Source organism: Mesoplodon bidens, assembly GCF_964165515.1.
Source record: "Mesoplodon bidens genome assembly, chromosome: 7".
NCBI classification, from domain to species: domain Eukaryota; kingdom Metazoa; phylum Chordata; class Mammalia; order Artiodactyla; family Ziphiidae; genus Mesoplodon; species Mesoplodon bidens.
Genome location: NC_138164.1, coordinates 40865228 through 40890101, shown reverse-complemented (window position 1 = coordinate 40890101; position 24874 = coordinate 40865228). Strand labels below are relative to the sequence as shown.

Here is a 24874-nt window from a genome sequence, read left to right as displayed (position 1 = left end):
GAGGCAGTGATGTGACTTGGGCTCAGCTCTGCCACCTTGTACACCTCATGCTTTCACACCCGCTTTGCATTTCCACCCAACTCCTGTCGCTTCAGTGACCACTTCTCACACCCACCCGGACCCAGCCAGAAAGAGCTGGAGGTGGGGAGGAGGAACCCCACAGTGTTCCAAACACTGAGGCCTTTATCACACCCTGAAGGCAGCTGCTGGTTCATTTATAGGGAATGTCACCAAAAAATCTCCACCCAGAATGTCTGGATTTACCAGTCAACTTCCTTCCTCCTGAAACTAAATCCAAAAGAAAAAAAAATTTTTTTTTAAGTTTTAAAGAACTACTTTAAAATTGGCCACTGATCTTGTACATAAATTATATCTCAACAAAGTTGATAAAAAAGCAATTGGTCATTGATGAATTTTGGCCTCAGTGCATAATTCTGCTTAAAACCGTAGTCAGGTTTGGTTCAACATGACGGAGTAGAAGGACATGCTCTCACTCCCTCTTTCGAGAACACTGGAATCACAACTAACTGCTGAACAATCTTCGACAGGAAGACACTGGAACTCACCAAAAAAGATACCCCACATGCAAAGACAAAGGAGAAGGCGCACTGAGACAGTAGGAGGGGCACAATCCCAATAAAATCAAATCCCATCACTGCTGAGTGGGTGACTCACAAACTGGAGAACGCTTATACCACAGAAGTCCACCCACTGGAGTGAAGGTTCTGAGCCCCTCGTCGGGCTTCCCAACCTGGGGGTCCAGCAATGGGAGGAGGAATTCCTAGAGACTCAGACTTTGAAGGCTAGTGGGATTTGATTGCAGGACTTTGGCAGGACTGGGGGAAAGAGAGATTCCACTCTTGGAGGGCACACACAAAGTAGTGTGTGCATTGGGACCCAGGGGAAGGAGCAGTGACCCCCATAGGAGACTGAACCAGATCTACCTGCTAGTGTTGGTGGGTCTCCTGCAGAGGCAGGGGACAGCTGTGGCTCACCAAGGGACAAGGACACTGGCAGCAGAAGTTCTGGGAAGTATTCCTTGGCATGAGCCCTCCCAGAGTCTGCCATTAGCTCCACCAAAGAGCCTGGGTAGGCTCCAGTGTTGGGTCACTTCAGGCCAAACAACTAACAGGGAGGGAACCCAGACCCACCCATCAGCAGACAAGCAGATTAAAGTTTTACTGAGCTCTGCCTACCAATGCCACAGCCAGCTCTACCCACCACCAGTCCCTCCCATCAGGAAACTTCCACAAGCCTCTTAGATAGCCTCATCCACCAGAGGGCAGAGAGCAGCAGCAAGAAGAACTACAAGCGTGCAGCCTGTGGAACAAAAACCGTATTCACAGAAAGACAGACAAGATGAAAAGGCAGAGGGCTATGTAGCAGATGAAGGAACAAGATAAAACCCCAGAAAAACAACTAAATGTAATGGAGATAGGCAACCTTCCAGAAAAAGAATTCAGAATAATGATAGTGAAGATGATCCTGGACCTCAGAAAAAGAATGGAGGCAAAGATCGAGAAGATGCAAGAAACGTTTAACAGAGATCTAGAAGAATTCAAGAACAAACAAACAGAGATGGACAATACAATAACAACAACAACAAAAAAACAACACACTAGAAGGAATCAATAGAATAACTGAGGCAAAAGAACGGATAAGTGACCTGGAAGACAGAATGGTGGAATTCACTGCTGCGGAACAGAATAAAGAAAAAAGAATGAAAAGAAATGAAGACAGCTTAAGAGAACTCTGGGACAACATTAAACACAACAACGTTCACATTATACGGGTCCCAGAAGGAGAAGAGAGAGAGAAAGGACCCGAGAAGATATTGAAGAGATTATAGTCAAAAACTTCCCTAATATCAGGAAGGAAATAGCCACCCAAGTCCAGGAAGCAGAGAGAGTCCCATACAGGAGAAACCCAAGGAGAAACACACCGAGACACATAGTAATCAACTTGGCAAGAATTAAAGAAAAATTATTGACAGCAGCAAGGGAAAAATGACAAATAACATACAAGGGAACTCCCAGAAGGTTAACAGCTGATTTCTCAGCAGAAAGTCTACAAGCCAGAAGGGAGTGGCATGATATACTTAAAGTGATGAAAGGGAAGAACCTACAACCAAGATTACTCTACCCAGCAAGGTTCTCATTGAGATTCAATGGAGAAATCAAAAGCTTGACAGACAAGCAAAAGCAAAGAGAATTCAGCACCACCAAAGCAGCTCTACAACAAATGTTAAAGGAACTTCTCTAAGTGGGAAACACAAGAGAAGAAAAGGACCTACAAAAACAAACCCAAAACAATTAAGAAAATGGTCATAGGAACACACATATCGATAATTACCTTAAACGCGAATGGATTAAGTGCTCCAACCAAAAGACACAGGGTTGCTGAATGGATACGAAAACAAGACCCATCTATATGCTGTCTACAGGAGACCCACTTCAGACCTAGGGACACATACAGACTGAAAGTGAGGGGATGGAAAAAGATATTCCATGCAAATGGAAATCAAAGGAAAGCTGGAGTAGCAATACTCATATCAGGTAAAATACACTTTAAAATAAAGAATGTTACAAGAGACAAGGAAGGACACTACGTAATGATCAAGGGATCAATCCAAGAAGAAGATATAACAATTATAAATATATATGCACCCAGCATAGGAGCACCTCAATACATAAGGCAATCGCTAACAGCTCTAAAAGAGGAAATCAACAGTAACACAATAATAGTGGGGGACTTGAACACCTCACTTACACCAATGGAGAGATCATCCAAAGAGAAAATTAATAAGGAAACACAAGCTTTAAATGACACAATAGACCAGATAGATTTAATTGATATTTGTAGGACATTCCATCCAAAAACAGCAGATTGCACTTTCTTCTCAAGTGCGCACGGAACATTTTCCAGGATAGATCACATCTTGGGTCACAAATCAAGCCTCAGGAAATTTAAGAAAATTAAAATCATATCAAGCATCTTTTCTGACCACAATGCTATGAGATTAGAAATGAATTACAGGGAAAAACCTGTAAAAAACACAAACACATGGAGGCTAAACAGTACGTTACTAAATAACCAAGAGATCACTGAAGAAATCAAAGAGGAAATCAAAAAATACCTAGAGACAAATGACAATGAAAACACGACGATCCAAAACCTATGGGATGCAGCAAAAGCATCCCATAGTTCTAAGAGGGAAGTTTATAGCTATACAAGCCCACCTCAAGAAACAAGAAAAATCTCAAATAAACAATCTAACGTTACACCTAAAGGAACTAGAGAAAGAAGAACAAAGAAAACCCAAAGTTAGCAGAAGGAAAGAAATCATAAAGACCAGAGTAGAAATAAATGAAATAGAAACAAAGAAAACAATAGCAAAGATCAATAAAACTAAAAGCTGGTTCTTTGAGAAGTTAAACAAAATTGATAAACCATTATCCAGACTCATCAAGAAAAAGAGGGAGAGGACTCAAATCAATAAAATTAGAAAGGAAAAAGAAGTTACAACAGACACTGCAGAAATACAAAGCATCCTAAGAGACAACTACAAACAACACTATGCCAATAAAATGGACAACCTGGAAGACATGAACAAATTCTTAGAAAGTTATAACCTTTCAAGACTGAAGCAGAAAGAAATAGAAAATATGAACAGACCAATCACAACTAATGAAGTTGAAACTATGATTAAAAATCTTCCAACAAACAGAAGTCCAGGACCAGAAGGCTTCACAGGTGAATTCTATCAAACATTTAGAGACGAGCTAACACCCATCCTTCTCAAACTCTTCCAAAAAATTGCAGAGGAAGGAACACTCCCAAACTCATTCTCTGAGGCCACCATCACCCTGATACCAAAACCAGACAAAGACACTACAAAAACAGAAAATTACAGACCAATATCACTGATGAATATAGATGCAAAACTCCTCGACAAAATACTAGCAAACAGAATCCAGCAACACATGAAAAGGATCATACACCATGATCAAGTGGGATTTACCCCAGAGAGGCAAGGATTCTTCAATATATGCAAATCAATCAATGTGATACATCATATTAACAAATTGAAAAAGAAAAACCATATGATCATCTCAATGGATGCAGAAAAAGCTTTTGACAAAATTCAACTCTGATTTATGATAAAAACTCTCCAGAAAGTGGGCATAGAGGGAACCTACTTCACCATAGTAAAGGCCATATATGACAAAGCCACAGAAAACATCATTCTCAATGGTGAAAAACTGAAAGCATTTCCTCTAAGATCAGGAACAAGACAAGGATGTCCACTCTCACTACTATTCTTCAACATAGTTTTGGAAGTCCTAGCCACAGCAATCAGTGAAGAAAAAGCAATAAAAGGAATCCAAATTGAAAAAGAAGAAGTAAAACTGTCACTGTTTGCAGATGACAGGATACTCTACAGAGAGAATCCTAAAGATGCCACGAGAAAACTACTAGAGCTAATCAATGAACTTGGTAAAGTTGCAGGACACAAAATGAATGCACAGAAATCTCTTGCATTCCTATACACTAATGATGAAAAATCTGAAAGAGAAATTAAGGAAACACTCCCATGTACCACTGCAACAAAATAATAAAATACCTAGGAATAAACCTACCTAGGGAGACAAAGACCTGTATGCAGAAAACTGTAAGACACTGATGAAAGAAATTAAAGATGATAGCAACAGATGAAGAGATATACCATGTTCTTGGATTGGAAGAATCAATATTGTGAAAATGACTCTACTACCCAAAGCAATCTACAGATTCAATGCAATCCCTATCAAATTACCAATGGCATTTTTTAGAGAACTAGAACCGAAAAGCTTAAAATTTGTGTGGAGACACAAAAGACCCCGAATAGCCAAAGCAGTCTTGAGGGAAAAAAATGGAGCTGGAGGAATCAGACTCCCTAACTTCAGCCTATACTACAAAGCCACAGTAATCAAGACAATATGGTACTGGCACAAAAACAGAAATATAGGTCAATGGAACAGGATAGAAAGCCCAGAGATAAACCCACGCACCTATGCTCAACTTACCTATGACAAAGGAGGCAAAGATATACCATGGAGAAAAGACAGTCTCTTCAATAAGTGGTGCTGGGAAAACTGGACAGCTACATGTAAAAGAATGAAATTAGAACACTCCCTAACGCCATACACAAAAATAATCTCAAAATGGATTAGAGACCTAAATGTAAGACCAGACACTCTAAAATTCTTAGAGGAAAACATAGGAAGAACACTCTTTGACATAAATCACAGCTAGATATTTTTTGATCCACTTCCTAGAGTAATGGAAATAAATACAAAAATAAACAAATGGGACCTAATGAAACTTCAAAGCTTTTGCACAGCAAAGGAAACCATAAACAAGATGAAAAGACAACCCTCAGAATGGGGGAAAATATTTGCAAAGAAACAACTGACAAATGATTAATTTCCAAAATATATAAAGAGCTCATGCAGCTCAATATTAAAAAACAAACAACCCAATCCAAAAATGGGCAGAAAACCTAAATAGACATTTCTCCAAAGAAGATATACCGCTAGCCAAGAAGCACATGAAAAGCTGCTCAACATCATTAATTATTAGAGAAATGCAAATCAAAACTACAATGAGGTATCAGCTCACACCAGTTAGAATGGGCATCATCAGAAAATCTACAAACAACAAATGCTGGAGAAGGTGTGGAGAAAAGGGGACCCTCTTGCACTGTTGGTGGGAATATAAATTGATACAGCCACTATGGAGAACAGTATGGAGGTTCCTTAAAAAACTAAAAATAGAATTACCATAGGACCCAGCAATCCCACTACTGGGCATATACCCAGAGAAAACCATAATTCAAAAAGCCACATGCACCCCAATGTTCATTGCAGTACTATTTACAATAGCCAGATCATGGAAGCAACCTAAATGCCCATCGACGGACGAATGGTTAAAGAGGAAGTGGTACATATATACAATGGAATATTACTCAGCCATGAAAAGGAACAAAATTGGGTCATTTGTAGAGACGTGGATGCATCTAGAGACTGCCATACAGAGTGAAGTAAGTCAGAAAGAGAAGAACAAATATCCTATATTAACGCATATATGTGGAACCTAGAAAAATGGTAAAGATGAACCAGTTTGCAGAGCAGAAATGGAGACACACATGTAGAGAACAAACGTATGGACACCAAGGGGGGAAAGCGGCAGGGGGTGGGGGTGGTGGTATGATGAATTGAGAGATTGGGATTTACATGTATACACTGATGTGTATAAAATGGGTGACTAATAAGAAAAATATAAATAAATAAATAAACATTTTTAAAAAAGAGATAGAAAAAAAAAAACCGTAGTCAGTGCTTGGGGGCCTTTGTTCTCTTGTGCTCTGTTTACTGTCTTTCCCTCTGTAACCGATTCTAGGTACACAGTTTCAGTCCTAGAAATGGTGCTCTAGAAAGGGCACAGATTGTGTATGGTGAACCTAGGAGATTCTAGCAGGATACTGTAGGCTCCATGAAGGCAAAGGTTGGGCCCAGTAACCTTCTAGAACTCTGTTAGGACTGTGGCTGTTTGTTTGTTCTTTATTCATCCATCCATCCCTCCGTCCATTAATCCAAAGAAATATTTTGGGGGGCCTATTCCGTGCCATGCCCTCTTCCAGGCTCTGAGAATTCAGCAGAGAACAAGACAGACATGATCCTTCCCCCTGTTATGCTCTAGTGAGGGAGACAGAATAAACAAGTCAACAAATACATGCTCTAATATTTAAAGGAACTAATGACTCTCCTTCAAACCTGGTTTTGAAAAAACAATGAAAGTAACAGGTCCTGTAGGGATTATTAGTGCAAACAGCTACCTTGACATGTAGCTGACACATTAATGAGCACCTTTTTCTTGAACTGAACCCAATTTTGCTGAAATACTCCTTTCAGTTATTCTCCCATTTCAGAGCTTTCCTGAGAAAATGACATGTCTTTTTCAGGTACATGGATGAGGCTGAATTATTCCCACATACCTTTTTTTTTTTTTTGGCCGTACCACGCGGCTTGCAGGATCTTAGTTCCCTGACCAGAGATCAAACCCAGGCCTCCAGCAGTGGAAGCACAGAGTCCTAACCACTGGACTGCCAGGGAATTCCCCACATACCTTTTTTTAAATAATTGAAATATATTTGACATAGAACATTATATAATTTCCACGTATCTTTGAATATCAGCCGGTCCCAATTTGAGTATTATTTAAAGTGGCTGCCGATATCTGGGGGAAAAATGTTTTTTTACAAAGATATTATCTAGAAATAATTACACTGATGCATCATGCTGTTGCCGCCCCTACCCCTGGAGCTTCACTTATAACTGAAGAAGAATATTTTATAGCAAGGCATATATGAACCAGAGGCTCCATCGGTTTGAACTCAAATCGAGTTTCATCCACTGACATTTTAGTTTCTTAACTATTCTACTGCCTGCAGGGCATTCCACCAGAAGTGTAAGCCACATGGCAGGTTGATTTATGGTTCTGATTACTTTATGTGTTTTCCCTGGTCCCCGAAGGTGTGTGCATAATGATTTGCTCTCGCAGATCTTCGATCTGCTACAATATCACTAGAAAATTCTTACCTCCATGTGCTCTTATACACCTGTGGTAATTAGAAGCCAAATTATCATCCTGAAACAATCACTCCTCCTAGCACTCTTAACTTTCTTATGATTCAGTGCCCATTTTGTTACACAGCTTAACAGACATTAAACATCTTGGAATTTATGCCATTACAAACAATATGGATATTTACTTTGATAGTAAAAGTATCAAAGAGGTTTGAAGACTCGTTGGAGTTTTCCAGCAATCCGAAATCCTAAAACTCTGACACTCAGATTGAAATATTTTCAATCTGTCAAAACCACTGGAGTCTTAGAGGGGAACGTATGTTTTCCCTTCTGGAAGTTTGTCTCTGTGTGTTCTATCTCTGGTATCATGCAAATAAAAGCATCAAGCTGAGAAGAGCTTACAAACACTTTCAGTGTTCCAAGGACCTTTTATGGAAAAGTTGTAGTTCCCCCCAACAGAGAAAAGTAAGATGTGAAAGAATTGTTTCACTCAAAGTTTCCAAAGCACAAACATGCAAAAGTATAGCCTTGGGGAGAGTGGGGGTCAGAGTGGCCTGTGTCCCTGCAACTTCTATCATAGACCCCCCCCAATAATGTCTCAGGTGCCCCAGGGAAAAGGTAAGTGTAACTGCCCCAAATGTCCTAGACTCTGAACCATGATGGTGCATGAAACGAGTCAGAAAACTTGTGAGACCTTGACACTTCTGTTAATTCTACCAGAGTAATAATGACAAGATTTCCAAGGACACAAACCAAGACCAAAGGCTGTGCGCGCCATCTGGTGGCCATATCAGCACGCCCGAACTCCATTACCTGGGCATGCCCACCACCTCCCCCCAATCTGTTTTTTTTTTTTTTTTTTTTTTTTTAGTGTGATGCCTGCAACCTGGTCTGATGGTAAACAGGGAAATTCCTGTATTTCTTCTTTTGGAGGGATTATTTTTATTTAAGATAGTGAGTCTCTATTTACTCTTATAACAGTTATATTTAATTTAATGCACGTTTTTAAGTTTAAAAAGGGAGCTGCTTCTACGAAAAATGCTAAGAAATTATAGTGGGACTAGCCAAGAGACATGGGAAAAATGGTGAAAGTGGTATATGAATGACTGAAGTTTAGGAACTCTCTTCGGGTGGGGTTGCCAGATAAAGTAAGGACACCCAGTTAAATTTGAATTTTAGAATTTCGTTTTAGTGTGTGTCCCAAATATTGCATGGGACACATTTGCACTGAAATATTATTCATTATCTGAAATCCTAATTTAAGTGAACATCCATTTTTCCTCCCCTAAATCTGGCAAACTTACCTTAGGAGAACAATGAAATTGCACCCATAACTTCCCTGGTGGCACAGTGGTTAGGAATCCGCCTGCCAGTGCAGGGGACACGGGCTCGAGCCCTGGTCTGGGAAGATCCCACATGCCGCGGAACATCTAAGCCCGTGTGCCACAACTATTGAGCCGTCGTGCCACAACTACTGAAGTCCGTGCGCCTAGAGCCCATGCTCTGCAACAGGAGAAGGCGCTGCAATAAACCTGTGCACCGCAACAAAGACCCAACACAGCCAAAAATAAATAAATAAAATAAATAAATTTATTTTAAAGAAAAGAAAAGAAATTGCACCCTTCTCCTTGTCACTTCCATTTTGATCTATCAAAACAAGCTAGTGGGGCTTCCCTGTAGCGCAGTGGTTGAGAGTCCACCTGCCAATGCAGGGGACGCAGGTTCGTGCCCCAGTCCAGGAAGATCCCCCATGCCGTGGAGCGGCTGGGCCCGTGGGCCATGGCCACTGAGCCTGCATGTCCGGAGCCTGTGCTCTGCAACGGGAGAGGCCACAACAGTGAGAGGCCCGCGTACAGCAAAAAAAATAAAAATAATACTAAAACAAAACAAGCTAGCTCTTGTCATGTCTACGGATTGTGTGGCATTTATGCCCCAATAAACGTGTCCCTGTGTTAGTACTGAGGCCTCACATCTGAAAAATCACAGGGCAAAGGCCCACAGTGCACCTTGAGGTGGGAAAGTCCTGGCCACTCAGAACAAGCAGTCTGGCCACATCAGACCGAGAGGGAGGGGGTTCCAGGCCCAGCTCTCTTTCCTGGCCTCTCGGGTACCTGCTCTGTGGAGGCCGAGGCCTGGCAGCTACTTTCGGGCCCTTACCAACGTTGCCTTTGATGGAGAGCCTTCCACACCCCACGTGTAGACCTAGACCCCTGGAGGGGGGCCCGCCCTTGAGGGGGCTCTGAGCCATGGACTTAGAGGGTGCTCACAGCAGCCATAGATAGAGCCGACCTGTGGTCCTCCCACCCACGATTCCTGTATTTCCTCTTTTTTTTCTTTTTTTTTTTTTGTGGTACACATGCCTCTCACTGTTGTGGCCTCTCCCAGTGCAGAGCACAGGCTCCAGACGCACAGGCTCAGCGGCCATGGCCCACAGACACAGCTGCTCCGCGGCATGTGGGATCTTCCCGGACTGGGGCACGAACCCGCGTCACCTGCATCGGAAGGCGGACTCTCAACAACTGCACCACCAGGGAAGCCCCTGTATTTCCTCTTAATAACAACCACACTGGCGTTTAAGTGAGCCTGGCAAGGCTTACAAATGCACACATAAAGATTACCAACTACCTTCCCCAGAGACGGACGAGGGAAGCTGAAGCTAAAACACCCCGTGAGGGCTTCCCTGGTGGCGCAGTGGTTGAGAGTCCGCATGCCGATGCAGGGGACACAGGTTCGTGCCCCGGTCCGGGAAGATCCCACATGCCGCGGAGCGGCTGGGCCCGTGAGCCATGGCCGCTGAGCCTGCGCGTCCGGAGCCTGTGCTCCGCAATGGGAGAGGCCACAACTGTGAGAGGCCCGCGTACCGCAAAAAAAAAAAACACAAAAATCCCCCGAAACAAAACAAAAAAAACACCCCGTGGGTAGTCAGAGGAGAGGACCGTCACAGCTCATCCCCCTGTGCCGTGTGCCAGGCATGATCTGAGCACTTGTACACATGTTAACTTATTAAAATACTTCTCACAATCCTATCAGGTTGGGACTACCATCACCCCGCATACAGACTGAACAAAAGGAAACAGAATATGGTGTCCTCCTTGTGTTCACAAAGCCCGTTAACTGGCAGAGACAGGACTTGAAGGCCACAGTCCGGCTCCCGAGTCCATGCCATGCTTTACAGCCTCCAACTTCTCACGCTCATTCCTAGAGCCACCTGGGAAGGAGGAACCAGGCAACTAAAGACTGGGTTTGAATCAGACACCACGTCTGACCAGCCACATAATCCCGAGCAGGGGGCCTCGCCTCTTTGAGTCTCAACCTGGCTCCGTTGCAAAATGGGCACATTAATGGGAACGTCAGCCTTCAGCAACGCTGTGACGAGTATCAGTGTAGCATGTGTGAACGGGCTTTGTAAACTCTGGAGTGTTCTGTGAGGTATAAACTACCCTCTATTCTCATTAGAGGGAATTCATTTCATAACCTGCTCCCGGCTCTTGAACTTTGCTGTGCATCCAGTCAGTGCTGGATGATCTGGAACCAACAGCTGGTCTATTTATGGCTGAAAACCCACAGGTCATAGGAAGACAGCAGCACCGGAGCCCCTGGGTGGCCACAAAGATAAGGTTCGTGTCTCGAGGACCGATGACATGGTGGTCACTGAAGGAACAGGCCCCTCCTGCCCCTTCCACTAGTGACAACTGAAAACCTTGGTTTCCCCAACACCCCGATCCAATGTCAACCCGACTCTTTGCCCAACGTTGGAGAAGTACCGGCGTGTCCTGCAGGCCTGGCTGGCCCCCTCTGACTGTGTGTTGCCTCCTTCCACAGATCAGTGCCCTACAGCAAGGCTACAACCAGGTGCTGTGCCAGACCCTGTCTGAGAGAAAATTAGAAATCACCTCCCTGAAGCACGAGGTTGAGAACTTAAGGAGGGACGCCGCCATCACGTCAGGTGAGGCCCTTCTGCATTCAGGCCCCAGAGCTTCTGCCCTCCCCCTGCAGACATCACCAGTCAACCAGCACACCTGTGCCCTTGACCTGGGTGCAGCCTCAGGGATCACCCGTGTCGGTGCATTAGAGTTCTCCCTCAGTGGAGGTTTCTTGCCACCCAGTTCCGAGGGCAGGGCCAGGTAAATATTTGAGAGAATGGTATCTCTTGGCTACAAGGTCTCCTGAGCACTGGCCCCACCAGGGAGAACACAGGTCGCCTTGTGGCTTGGGTGGTTCCACAAAGCAGCCTGAGTGCAAACTAGAGCGTGGACAAAATGGGGTCACTCCTTTAAGGCACCCATTGTCTCACACATTTCAGCCGAGTGCACTTGGGCCCAAGGGAAACCATTTTCTAATTTGATCAGAGGTGGTTCCCTGATAAAGGGCTTGGGTTGGGAGAGGGGCAGCCAACGCACAGCTGTGACTGAGCTTTGATTCCCTGGATTCCTTCATTGCTTCCACATGTTTCTTGAGCTCCTACTAGGTGTCAGGCCCCGTTCCAGGCTCCGGGGAGGGAGAGCCAAGCAAGACAGTCAGATTCCTGTACTCACAGATTTGGGAGGGGGTGACAGACAATAAAAGTAAACGGATGAATAAACAAGCCCACTTCAGAGAGCAGTGGTGCTGTGGAGAAAATAAACTGTGTGTCGTGGTGGCCAGCGCTTCAAGGGGGGAGGCCAAGGGGGACCAGCTTAGTGGGTGTGCAACCATGGAACTCAGGTGGGACTTGAACCCGTGGGCTGGGACTCGAACCCAGTCAGAACCCACTATCTTTTAATCGAGATCACGCATGTGGTCTCGGGACTTACTAAAGCTCAGGTTCATTATGTCTCATCGCAGAAAGAATTCAGTGAAAGGCAAAGTAAGAAGTGGATTTCTTTAGAGAGAAACACACTCCACAGACAGAGTGTGGGCCATCTCAGAAGGCTAGAGGCCCCCAAATATGGGGCGGTTAGTTTTTATGGGCTGGGTAATTTTATAGGCTAATGAGTGGGAGGATTGGGACAACTCTAATATTTTGGGGAAGGGGCGGGGATTTCCAGGCATTGGGCCACCACCCACTTTTTTTTTTTCTTTTTCTGTACGCGGGCCTCTCGCTGTTGTGGCCTCTCCCGTTGCGGAGCACAGGCTCTGGACGCGCAGGCTCAACGGCCATTGCTCACGGGCCCAGCTGTTCCGCAGCATGTGGGATCTTCCCGGACCAGGGCACGAACCCATGTCCCCTGGATCGGCAGGCAGACTCTCAACCACCGCGCCACCAGGGAAGCCCCACCACCCACTTTTTGACCTTTATGGTCAGCCTCGGAAGAGTCCTGGTGCTGGTGCGTGTGTCATTTTGCTCATGTATTACAATGAGTCTGTAATGAGGCTCCAGTTCCCCTGGAAGTCGAATCATACACCCCCTTGGACCTAGCCGATTCTAACCAGTTTATGCTGCATCCTCCACGGCTATGTCCTTCTTTTAGAGAGGACCTGTTTCAGGTGGGCAAGGACAAGCCAAGGGCAAGCGAGGCTGCGTGGAGTGAACAGGGGATTGTGAGGCTGGGCAGGGTCGGGGGGTCTGGGTTTTTATTCCAAGGGTGTTGGGAATCCAGTGGAGTTTTTTAAGCAGAAACTGACATGTCTAGAGACCTGAAGAGGAGGGACCACTCACAGACGAGGGGAGGGAGAGAAGCAGGTGACAGGGAGGAGGCAGTGAGCCTCGGAGGGGCACATCACTCTGAAAGCAGCCAGCGCATAGCAGGAAACATGCCCACAGCTGTAGAAGGCAGGCATAGCATTGAGTCGCACGTGAATCCCCATCTCTGTATGAATCTGTGCTTTTCTTCTGCCTCACTCTGCAACTTAATCACACCCAGCCCCACCCCCTGCTACCCCCTGGTCTCTGCTTATGCTCCTCCCTCACTTGGGATGTCCTCAGATATTTTCTGAGCACCTCCCCCAGGCTAGGTGCTGTTCTGGGCACCAGGAATGGAAGGATGAACTCGCTGGTCCTCACCTTCCTCCCGTATGTCGCCCAGTGAAACCTCATCCAAGCATCAAGCCTGTCTCAGATCCCACCTTCTCCGATCAGGGAGTCGGACAGACCTGGGTTGGGATAACGCTTGAGATGGGCTGGACCCACTCAAAGTGTGGCAAGCCCCAGAGGGATTTCCAAGTAACTGAACTGTGTCCTGGAGGCAGAGCTCATTTTTAAAATGAAATTCTGGAGCATTTTGTGCTTTATTTCATAGACATTCTTGATTGATACCTACCACTAAAACTAGGCCTGATGTTCTTTCAAGAAAACAACTGTAGGAGATAACCCAATACCACTGCATTTATGCACCCTTCTTCCCACTTTTATTCAAAATGATACTACAATGCAAGAGGGAAGAGATATGGGGATATATGTATATGCATAACTGATTCACTTGGTTATAAAGCAGAAACTAACATACCATTGTAAAGCAATTATACTCCAATAAAGATGTTTAAAAAAATGGTGCTACAGTAATGGAGTAGTTATCTATTGCTGCATAACAAGTTACCCCAAAATGTAATGGATAAAACCCCAACCAATATTTATTATCTGCCCCAGTTTCTGTAGTTCAGGAATTTGAGCGGGGGGTGACTTAGTTCTCATGAGTTGCAGTCAAGATGTCAGCTGGGGCATCAGTCATGTCATCTAAAGCCTCGGGGGGAGCCGGAGGATCCCCCTTCAGAATGGCTGCTCATGTGGCTATTGGCTGGAGGCCTTAGTCCCTCAGCACACATGCTTCTCTCTAGGGCTGCTTGAGTGTCCTCATGACACAGCAGTTGGCTTCCCCCGGAGTGAGTGATTCGAGAGAGAGCAAAGAGGAGGCCACAGTGTATTTTATGACCCAGCCTGGGAGGAAACATTCCATCATTTCCACAGTATCATATTGGTTACCCATGGCAGCCCTATTCAGGGTGGGAGGGGCTACACAGGGCATGAATTCTAGGTGGTAGGGATCATTGGGGCCATTTTGGAAGCTGGCTGCCGAGAAAAATAATAGGCGCCATGGAACAAACATAATTTAGCCACTTTGAGTTCTTGGGACATACCGCATCATTTGACCCTTACAATAACTCTGTGTGGGACAGACAGTGGGAGGTGAAATAACTTGTCCAAGACCACCAAGCTAATAAGTGGTAGAGAGGGGTCCAAACTCAGAGGAGTGTGAAAACCACCACCCCATCAATAGCGTCCAGCAGTGCCCTCTGCCACACGCCCGTCTCCTGGCCTCTGGAGAAGAATTCCTGGACCTTCCCTGTGCTGGGCCTTTGTTCCCCAGGCCCATGGTGTGGCCTCTCCTCCCAGGTTTGCCTGGCCTGTGCCCACAAGGGGCCCCCAAAGGCTTCTCCTCTCGCTGGTGCTGACTGCCCCTCATTCTCACTGAAGCCTCAAACCCTGTTCCGTGGACTTTGCTCTCATTCCCATTCCTGCTCTGGGACCCTTGGAAAAAGCCTCCCCAGTTCTAGGAGGGCACCGGTGGTGGGCCAGACTTGGAAGGTCTTGTCCAAACGTTGGCTGACAGCCATGGTGTTGCCAATAATCCTTCCTGCCTCTTTCACCTCCATGAGTCTTTTGTTTTGGTTTGGTTTGGTTCTTTTACAGAGATGGTGTCATCTTTGCAAAGAGACGTGTTAGTAAAGGATGGTCAAGTTCAACAACTAAAACAGGAGGTGAATCAACTGAAAAGTGAGAACAAAGAAAAGGATCACCAGCTCGAAGCCCTCAGCTCCAGAGTGAGTGTCGGGTCATCAGCAAATTGTAGCTGCAAAAAGCAGACACAGTGGAGTCACATGACACACGGTGGTGAGATGAGGCCAGTGCCCAAGGACACAGGGAGGGTAGCTGCTGGGCAGGTGGCCAACCTCTCTGAAGCCTTTCAAAGGACAGTGTGTATGTGGCTCAGAATAAGCAATATATATTTTCAAATCCAGCAAACATTTTCTAACCCCTATTATAAATGAGTTTGTTTAATCCCAGCAACAAACACACCTATGAGCATATACTGCCAGTACAAAGTTTAACATTAAACAGAATACGATCTCTCTGTGAGCAAGGATGACCACACGGCTGCATCATGGTCCCAGCACCACTGGTTCTCATAATTGTCTTCAAAGCAGAATATCTGAAGATCCAGATGCAAACACGCAGACTCTCATTTTTTCCTTAGACTTTAGTGTGTAGAATGTCTCTATGGAAGATGAACGTGGTAGGCAAGCAAAGAGTTTTTTACATGTAACTGACTATTTGCAACTCTTGCCTTCAATGCTAACTTTAGAATCCTGCCTCTATAGGATACGATTTCTCAGTATTTGTATGATGTGCCTGTTTCTGTGAATCAAGGTAAAACCTCAAAGCTTTCATCTCAGGTGGCAACTCAGAGATTCCCAGAGGCTACCCGATAGCTAGGTCTGCATGGGGGTGGGGTGAGAACAGATCTTGAGGTTCCAAGGAAAAGGCACAATAAGTAATACCTGGTACGTAGTACCATATCCAGTTTGGAGCTGGTGAAAGGCACTGCATGAGCTTTGGGATCAGACAGACCAGGGTCCCATCCCAGAGCTTTCTTTTATTGTAACTTATTTGGCCTCCATTTCCCCATCTGTGAAATGGGGATGACAAAATCGTTTTCCGAGAAGTGGGAGGCTGGTTTTAGTTGTGCTGTTCTGCCTCTGCCCTGGGTTGGCTGCCTGGCCAAGCCCTCTGCATTCGTTTCTCCCAAGCAGAGTGTCTTCCCAGGCATGTGCTATAGCTGTTTTATGTGGGGTGTGTGTGTGTGTGTGTGTTTTGGGGACGGGAAGGGGATGCAGAGGTGGTGCTAAGTAGAAGGAATCTGCAAAGACAGCACCTGCTTGGCTCTTCTACCTCCTGAAATGCATTTGGATGATTTATGTCCCCGTTTCCCCTTCCTCGTTGACCTCGGAATGAGGTCCCTTCTCGTCTAGACTGTGCTGGCCAATAGAAGAAGGGCTCGTCACCACCAAGGGTTCTGCTCTTGTGAACATTTGATATGCCTTTTTTTTTAATGACATACATCATGTGTGTTAATTTTAGAAAAATAAGTAGATGACATTGAGAAGAAAAAATAAAAAGAGAGGAGAGGAAATGCAACCTTGAGAAATCAGTGTTAATATTTTCATGTATGTTCTTCCAGTCTTATTTCTATATATTGCCTAGAAATCAATCAATCAATCATTTTATAGTGAATTTATACTATGCACATTTTTAAAAATTTTAAATACTTACTATTTTCCCATGCTAATAAATCAATGCTCTTATCATTCGTCTTAAAAGCTACATACTTTCTCCTGGATGTACCCAGTGTTATAAAGTGGTCTGCTGTTCTAAACAACACTTGGGTTGTTTCCTCTTTTTTTTTTTTTCTTCCACTGTTACGGACAATTCTGTGAAGAGCATCCTTGAAACTACAGATTTACTTATTTCTCCAGTCATTGTCCTTAAGGTACATTCCTAAAGTGGGAATTGCTGGGTCAAAAGAAGGCACATCCATTCTGATGCCGTTAATTCCTGTTGCCGAGCCGCCTTCGGGCAAGACAGCTCCGTTTACCCCTCCACACCAGTCGGCGCAGTTGTGTCTTTGAGACTCAACCTGCACAAAAGCCGTAAGATGGACCCGAGCTCACTGGCTCGGGCCCCTCCACCCTCACCGGTCACAGCGTGAAAACATCCCAATTCCTGCACCCTAAGTACCCAGACTCTGCAAAGCTGGATTTCCCCTGCAGTGAAGTTTGCTAACTTTGAAGAGGAATTTGGATGCTCTATTCCTCAGAACTCATGAGAGGGGTGAACTGGGAATGACTGCAGGATCCCGTGCTCCCATCACACAAATGGTCTTACCTCTCAGAATTCAGAGGTGTGATTGGGTTATACAGCAGGAAACACTCCTGGGCGTGAACACAGGTACTTGGGACCCCCAGCCAAGCCCCTGTGGCCTTGTCCTTTTTCTCCACAGTGCTCAGTGCTGAAAGAAGAGTTACAGAAGGAAGATGCCCAGAAGGAGAAGTGGGAAGCCCAAGAGAAAGAGTTAAAACTCTGCAAAACCGTGCGTTGAACCTCCTGACCCCTAGGTGTCCACTGAAAGCCTAGATTGTGACCTTGAGTGTTTTGGAGGGGTTCCTTGGCTCATTAGCTAGCACAAGCTCTGGGGCTTTCTGGGTGTTTGTCTGTTAATGTAGTCTCCTAATTCTTTGATTTGCTAGCCTCAAAGAGATGGGTGAAAAGTCCATGGAAAACACACTCTCCCCAGATTTTCTGGGCAGTTGGCTCAAGGCCCCTCATCAGGTTTCCCCTGGGGAAAGGGACGGGAGGTGGCCACCGTATGCTGCTAGAAATTCAACGTGGTCCCTACCCCTGGACTTTGATGCCCAGACTTTCATGATCCACTGTCACAAGTTTTATCACGGCCCTGATCACTGTTATTAACACAACTCTTCTTGAATTATTTTTGCTTAAATACATTCAATTTTACAACAATTCATAAAAACAAAATAAAAAGCAAATGTATCACTGGCCTTCTATGGAAGGTGAACATAAAAATCAATACAGTGAAAAGATGACAACTCAATATAAATGTTCACCCCCTGTACCGGCCCGAACCCTCGTGCACATCACCAGGCATACGTTTTCCATCCGTTGGGAAGGACGGTGCCTGGGACGGGGAAAGGAGACGTGTGTTCTTCTCTCTGTCAGGAGCACACTTCTCTGCCTCAAATGAGATAAAAGAAAAATGTCATTGTTCTTTGCTTCCAAACTGTGCCCATTGTGTCTTCCAAACAGCCCTTATTTAGATTGAACTCAAAAATATACCCCAAGGAAAGAGACTCTAATGAGTGGATAGGTATCTTATACTGTTTAATCCAGGATCCATGCTGATCTTCAAAAGAAACTCAAATTTTCCCTCACCCAGCCCTTTCTCTGCATCCGTTGAAAGAAAGTCTACTTTGCCTCAAAGATGTGGAATTGTCCCCCAAGGGAAGGAATGAAGCGAATCCCGGACTAGGTTTCTGCCTTAATGAACCGGATGAAATGAGTTCTGAAGTTGACTTCCCTGTTGTTGGAACTCTTTCAGCAAATCCATGACATGGAAAAAGAAATGAGGAAGCTGAGGGTGGAGCTGAAAAGGAGCAGTACCGAGCAGAGCCTGATCTCTATGACGCTGCAGGAAAAGAGCAAGGTATGGCAGGGACAGGTCGGCCTGGGAACCACTCTGGGGCCAGCACTCCACCTGCATCATCTCTGTTCATCCTCACAATGACCCCATGCGGTCTATACTGGTATTAACCCCACTTTACAGTCGGGAAAACTGAGGCTCATAGAGGTGGAGGAAGTTATCCAAGTTCACTTGCATAAAGTAGTTGTGGCAGAACTTGAATCCAGGTCTGCCTGACTCCAAAGCTCCTGTGAGTAACCACTACCCTAGACTGCCTTCAAATCTTAATTGTGAAATTATCTAAGAAAGAATTGATCCATTAAATCAAGTTTGCCAATGATGTTTTTCCAACTTAAATTCTCATATTGATTTTTTTTTGTCTTTTTGTTCCATCATTGAGAATGTTTTTAAAAATCTCAACATGTTTGTCATTTGTGTGTTTCTTCTTTTAATATGAACGATGTTTGCTTTATATGTTTTGAGGCTGTGTTACTAGGTGCATATAAATTTAGAATCCTAACACTTCCTGTAGAGCAAAACTTTAGATCATCATGAAATGTCCCTTTTCATCTCTAGTAGTGTTTCTCCCTTAACGTCTCCTTTGTCATTTAGCTTCCTCACTGGCTTTCTGTTGGTTAGAGTTTTCATACCATATCTTTTTCATATGTTCTCTGTCAATTTTTGTCTTAAGGTTTAGACATATGCCTTCAAATAGCGTATCATTTTTACAAAATCCAGTTTGACAATCTTTGACTTTTAGTCCATTTATATTATGTAATTACTCGTGTACTGGGGTTTAAATCTACCTTCTTGCTCAATACCAGTTGTACCATCTGTGCTATGTTCCTTTTTCTCTCCTTTCTTGCCTCCTTCTGAGTGGATGGTTTTCTCTTATTCCACTTTCGCCCTCTATTAGCTTGGAAATATTTCACTTTTTTACTATTCTTTTAGTAATAGTAAGACAATAGCATTCATCCTTGACTCACCAAAATCACACATTAATTAAGTTTTTCACTCTTCTACTATTCTCTTAGTAGTCATCCTGAAGACTACAATATGCATTCTTTTTTTTTTTTTTTTTTTTTTTGCGGTACGTGGGCCTCTCACTGTTGTGGCCTCTCCCGTTGTGGAGCACAGGCTCCGGACGCACAGGCTCAGTGGCCATGGCCCACGGGCCCAGCCGTTCCGTGGCATGTGGGATCCTCCCAGACCGGAACACGAACCCATGTCCCCTGCATCGGCAGGCGGACTCTCAACCACTGCGCCACCAGGGAAGCCCTGCATTCTTAACTTACCAAGAGGCAATAGTAGTTGATAATTATGCCCTTCTCCTTGACAGTGCAATGAGTTTCAAACACCTTAACCTCACTTACCCCCTCCAGATTTATAAGCCATTGCTGTCATTTTCTAAACTCCTCTTGATAGTTAATACCCCCAAGACATTAGTAGTGTTTTGCTATAGTCAGTATCATATCCACACATTACCCTTACTGTTGCTTGTCTTTTCTGCATCTCTGATCACCCACCTGGGTTCATTTTTCTTGTGTCTGAAGAATACCCTTTAATGTTTTCCCTCATGGTGGCTCTGCTGATGACAAATTCTCAAATGTGCCTGTTTGTCTGTCTGGAGATGTATATTTAACCTCCATTCTTAAAACACATTTGACTGCGTATTGAATTCTACAATGGCAATTCTTTTCTTTCAGCACATTAGATACAGCATTAGATATGTCACTATTGTCTTGTGGCTCCTATTATTTCTATTTAGAAGTCATCTGTAAGCCTAACTGTTGTACCTTTGCATAATCTGTCTTTTTCTCCAGTTGCTTTTAAGATTGTCTTTTCCCTTGATTTCCAGCAGTTTTATTATGGTTTATCTAGGGGTGGATTCAGTTTTATTTACCTCGTTCAGAGTTCGTAGGGTCTTCTTGAATCCCTAGCTTGGTGTTTTGCCTTAGTTCAGGCACTTGGGCTCTGTACCACACAGGCAGTGGGGAGCTCCTAAGGCTTCTGAACAAGTGACTGATGCAATGACATTTGTGGACAGTAATCAGGGTGAAAATGATTGTTACAATTTCTCACGTACTAGGCGTTCCCTTGAACATTTCATCTCTTCATCTTCACAACAGCGCTGTGATCTAGAAATCATCCTCTCCATTTTACAGATGAGAAAGTCAAGGCTACTAGTTACTAGTAAAGTAACTAGCCCAATGGCACAGTCAGTTTTGTCTGACTCCAGGTTCGTCTGACTTCAGTGACGCTGGCGTAGCAAACAGCCACATGCTACTGTTTACACTGAAATTAATGAAAATTAACTAAAATTTTTAGTTCAGTTCCTCCGTCACACCAGCCCCATTTCGAGTGCTCGATCCCCAGATGTGGCTGGTGGCTGCCGTATTAGACAACACAGCCTCGCTCAGAGTACCTGTACCGCTGGAGAAATTTCTGTTGGACAGAGCTGCCTTACAGCTGGGTAACTCTCAGAGTACCGTTAAGATTGCACTGGAAGAATCTAAACTCGAGGCGAGGAGGCCAGTTGTCACAGTCCAGCTTGCATGTGAGAGGGACTGGAGGACAGGCGTGAGACCACCAAGTGTGAGGGAGGGAGCAGGGCGGCCGCTGAAGGTGACTCTGAGGCTTGGGGACGGGAACGGGGGCTGTTCATGCAGAACACAGATAAGGGCAGAGTCCAAGGCTGGACTTGGCTTTTGCAGCACATGAAAAAGGCTGCTGACATAGAAGTCCGAGCATGTTTAGACCTGGGAGAAAACTAAGGCCCAGAGAGCTTAGATGACTTTTCCAAGGTAACGGAGCTGGGTAGAGGCTCTTCCACTGGACCACACTACTCAGAAGAAAGCTCTTAAGGGCTTTTCTGGGTCTTTTATTACATCCCTGTGATCCCCCTCTTCAGATCCCTAAAAAAACAGCCTGTGAATTTGTTTCAGCACAAAAACTTTCCATTTATTTATGAGAGTTTGCCTCATTTCCTGTTAGTGCCAGGGCCCAGGGCTCAGCAGGTGCATCCAAGAATTGAGCAGCTGCAAGGCCTACACTGGCCAGCCAAGGGTAGCGTGGAGCACGCCCAAGCTTACCGTGCGTTGACTGTTACCCAAGCAAGGGGGGAAAAGTAGGCAAGCTTCTCCACTTTAAATACCTTCCTTGGCAGGCTGCAGTTCTTAATAGACATTGCTTTAGCAAGCCTCCAGAGAGGTTACCACCAGTGAGTGTGCTCAAAGTGGTAACGACAAACAGTTATGATAATAAACCCAATCATAACATTTCCAAGTACCCATCACGAGTTATTAGAACGAGACTGTACGGCGGACATTCCTGTCCACCTTTCCTAGGTTACAACAGTACTTAACACACTCACAGAGCCCTTAAGCACTATTCCAAACATTGAATCCCCACAATAACTCTATGCAGTGATACTAGTATCATCATCCCCATTTGACAGATGAGGACACTGAGTCACGGAGCAGTGAAATAACTTTCCGAGTGTCGTACGGCTTGTTTGGGACCGAGCTGGGATGGGAGTGTGCGGTAGAACATAGTTGAGTCCCGGGTGCAGAGCTCGGCCCTTTCCCGTAGGGGGCAACTCCCTGTGAGTTTGCCTCCACCCTGTGCATGCCTGTGACCCCTGCTGCTGGGCTGCAGCTGTCCCTACCCCTCAGGGACTCCCCCACTGCCATTAGCAGCCCCCCCAGAAGAGTTTCCCCAGAGGGCATGATGATCACATTAGCAGCAAGCCCACGCTTTCATCATCCTTTCAGGTGGAAGAGAAGCTTCGGGAGGATTCCAGAAGGAAATTGCTTCAGCTGCAAGAAATGAGGAACAGAGAAAACCTCATTAAAGCCAATTTGGAAAGGGCAGTAGGTCAGGTAGGCGTGCTGCAGAGCCCCTTCACGGGCCCGTGCTCTCCACGGAATCCCGCACCCAAGCGGCCGGCAGGGATGAATGAGGAGGAAGACGGCCTGGCTTAGTTCACCCGCTTATCTCAGGGGCATGGCTTTGTGCGGCTTCGGCATCCCCGTGGATTTCACTAAAGAGGCTTTTCCTTCTGGGAAGCTGCCCACTCCAGTGTTTGCTGTTGCCTGAGACCCTGACCAAGCAGCCAGTCCCAGCTCAAGGCCCACCCCAGGGAACCAGCTGTGCGGTTCCCTCTTGGGAAGGGTTTGAGCTCTTGACCCCGGTGGTGTTTCTAGCACTTTCTCCTTCACATTTTTTGTCCTGACATTTACAGCGATCTTTCTTCCTCTGGGACCCCAAACAGATGCTACAGTCAGTGTCCCCAGGGAAATGCCACATTTCTGTTTGTTGGTTTGTTTGTTTGTTTGTTTTGTTTGGCTGAACCGCGTGGCCTGCAGGATTTTAGTTCCCCAACCAGGCATGGAACCCGTGCCCCCTGCAGTGGCTGCGTGGAATCTTAACCACTGGAGCGCCAGGGAAGTCCTGCCACTTTTCTTAATAAAGTAAAACCCAGAATACCACAGCTTATGCCAGGTGGAGGTGGGCAGGGTGGGGAGAGGGCCATTTCCCAGGACTCTGACCCACGATGGCCCAGTGGCCCTTCCTCTGACACGTGGCACAGACATGAGGGCCAGAACATGCAAACGAGCCTTCACCAAAGGCTAAGGGAGAGCAAAGGAGAACCCAAGACGGGGCACTGGCCCTCCAGAACACAGCCCACCGAGGGCAGCCCATCTTGGACCCCCTCCACGAGGCATCCTCTCCTGGCAGCCACGGCTCCAGGGGGACCAAGAACGTTTTGCATGTATGTGTTTGTGCTTTTCTTTTTCTGGGAGAGTGAGTCCACCTCGTCACTCATTGGGTGCTCAGAAGGATCTGTAAACCACCAAAAAAGGTTAAGAACCACAATCCTCAAAGGAGCCCTCCGTCCCACCTAGCCCAGTTCCCAAAGCCCTTGCGTTTGGTAGCATCCAAGCCTGAACCATCAGTGTGACCAGAATTTGTCCCACGCGCTAAACTTCAGAGGCACCCACAAGTTAAAGGACGATGCTGACCCTCAGGTAGGTTTTAAAGCCTCTTCAACCAACTTCCACACCATCACCCCCGGTGTCCTTTCTCCTGCAGGGTGCCGACCCCTTAGCAAGGCAGAGAGCCCGCCAGCCTGGGCTTCCCTCCGTGCACCTGGGCTACCCCTCACCTTGCTGGCACTCTGCACTCACGGCGCACACCCGCCTTGAGGGCATGATCTGCGCCACTTGCCGAGCGCCTGGTCATGGCTCTGGTCAGGGGTCATCCAGGAAGACCCTCAAAGACACTGAGATTCCTCCAGGTCTAGACTCGAGAGAGAAAGGACGAACGAGGCTTCTCTGCGCTGCCTGGGCCTTCCTGCTTCACCCCCTTGTCTCCACAGCCCACTCCCGGCCTAAAGTCCTGCCCTTCCCCAGGCCAGTGACCACAGGACTCAGCCCATCGTCCAGCAGGACCTGTCCCTCCCCACCCCCACCCCCCACCAAGCAGTCCTGTAGGGCGCCTCTGGTGATAACACGGGCCATTGCCCACAGGGCCCTCTCTACATAACCTCTTCCTCAGGCGAGCTAGGACCCTCCCTTGGCCATGAAACCAGCAGACGACCCAGAGTCCCTCCAATCACCCGGCTGGCTTCTGGCAGGATGACTGCAGAGGTGTCCTTAGGAGAGTCACAATTCCTCTACTTGGCTTCCCAGAGCTCCCTGGTGTGCAGCAGACTCCTGTGTCTTAGGACCTGTTGACATTCTCATTGATTCCGTGGCCCTTGTGGTCCTTCAGGGCTCTGTTTTAGAGCCTTTCATGACCACATTTTGCCAGTGAGCCAAAAACCCAGGCCAAGGGCCATCACGTTGGGAAATTTCCAGAGAATCTTGGGCTTCTTTGCCGTTCAAGTCTCATGAGCCTGGGGCATCTTGAACTCGTCATTCTAGAAGCCCTGATTTAATTTAACTGCATTGTTTCATCATCCATAATATGAAGACACCAGCATCAGGGAGGCACTCAGTAAAAACTGGCTGAACTGAAGGAGAGGACTTTGAACATCTGACTTGACAGGTGTTTCTGTTCTAAGCATTCGAT

The 24874-nt window shown here is 45.9% G+C and overlaps 1 protein-coding gene and 1 pseudogene across 2 annotated transcripts in view; both read left to right on the top strand.

The window, feature by feature from the left end:
* LOC308620080 (centrosomal protein of 78 kDa-like) overlaps positions 1–24874 on the top strand; it is a 319042-nt pseudogene that overhangs the window by 189440 nt on the left and 104728 nt on the right. The gene's annotated exons all lie outside the window — the stretch shown is intronic.
* Positions 1–24874, top strand: part of LOC308620425 (forkhead-associated domain-containing protein 1-like) — a gene marked incomplete at both ends in the record, with an annotated part of 101606 nt that overhangs the window by 49896 nt on the left and 26836 nt on the right. The window contains 5 exons of the mRNA XM_081239963.1: positions 11451–11574; positions 15235–15365; positions 17603–17692; positions 18719–18823; positions 22573–22680. Of these exons, the coding sequence (XP_081096089.1) occupies positions 11451–11574; positions 15235–15365; positions 17603–17692; positions 18719–18823; positions 22573–22680 (558 nt within the window). The remainder of the gene's footprint in view (positions 1–11450; positions 11575–15234; positions 15366–17602; positions 17693–18718; positions 18824–22572; positions 22681–24874) is intronic.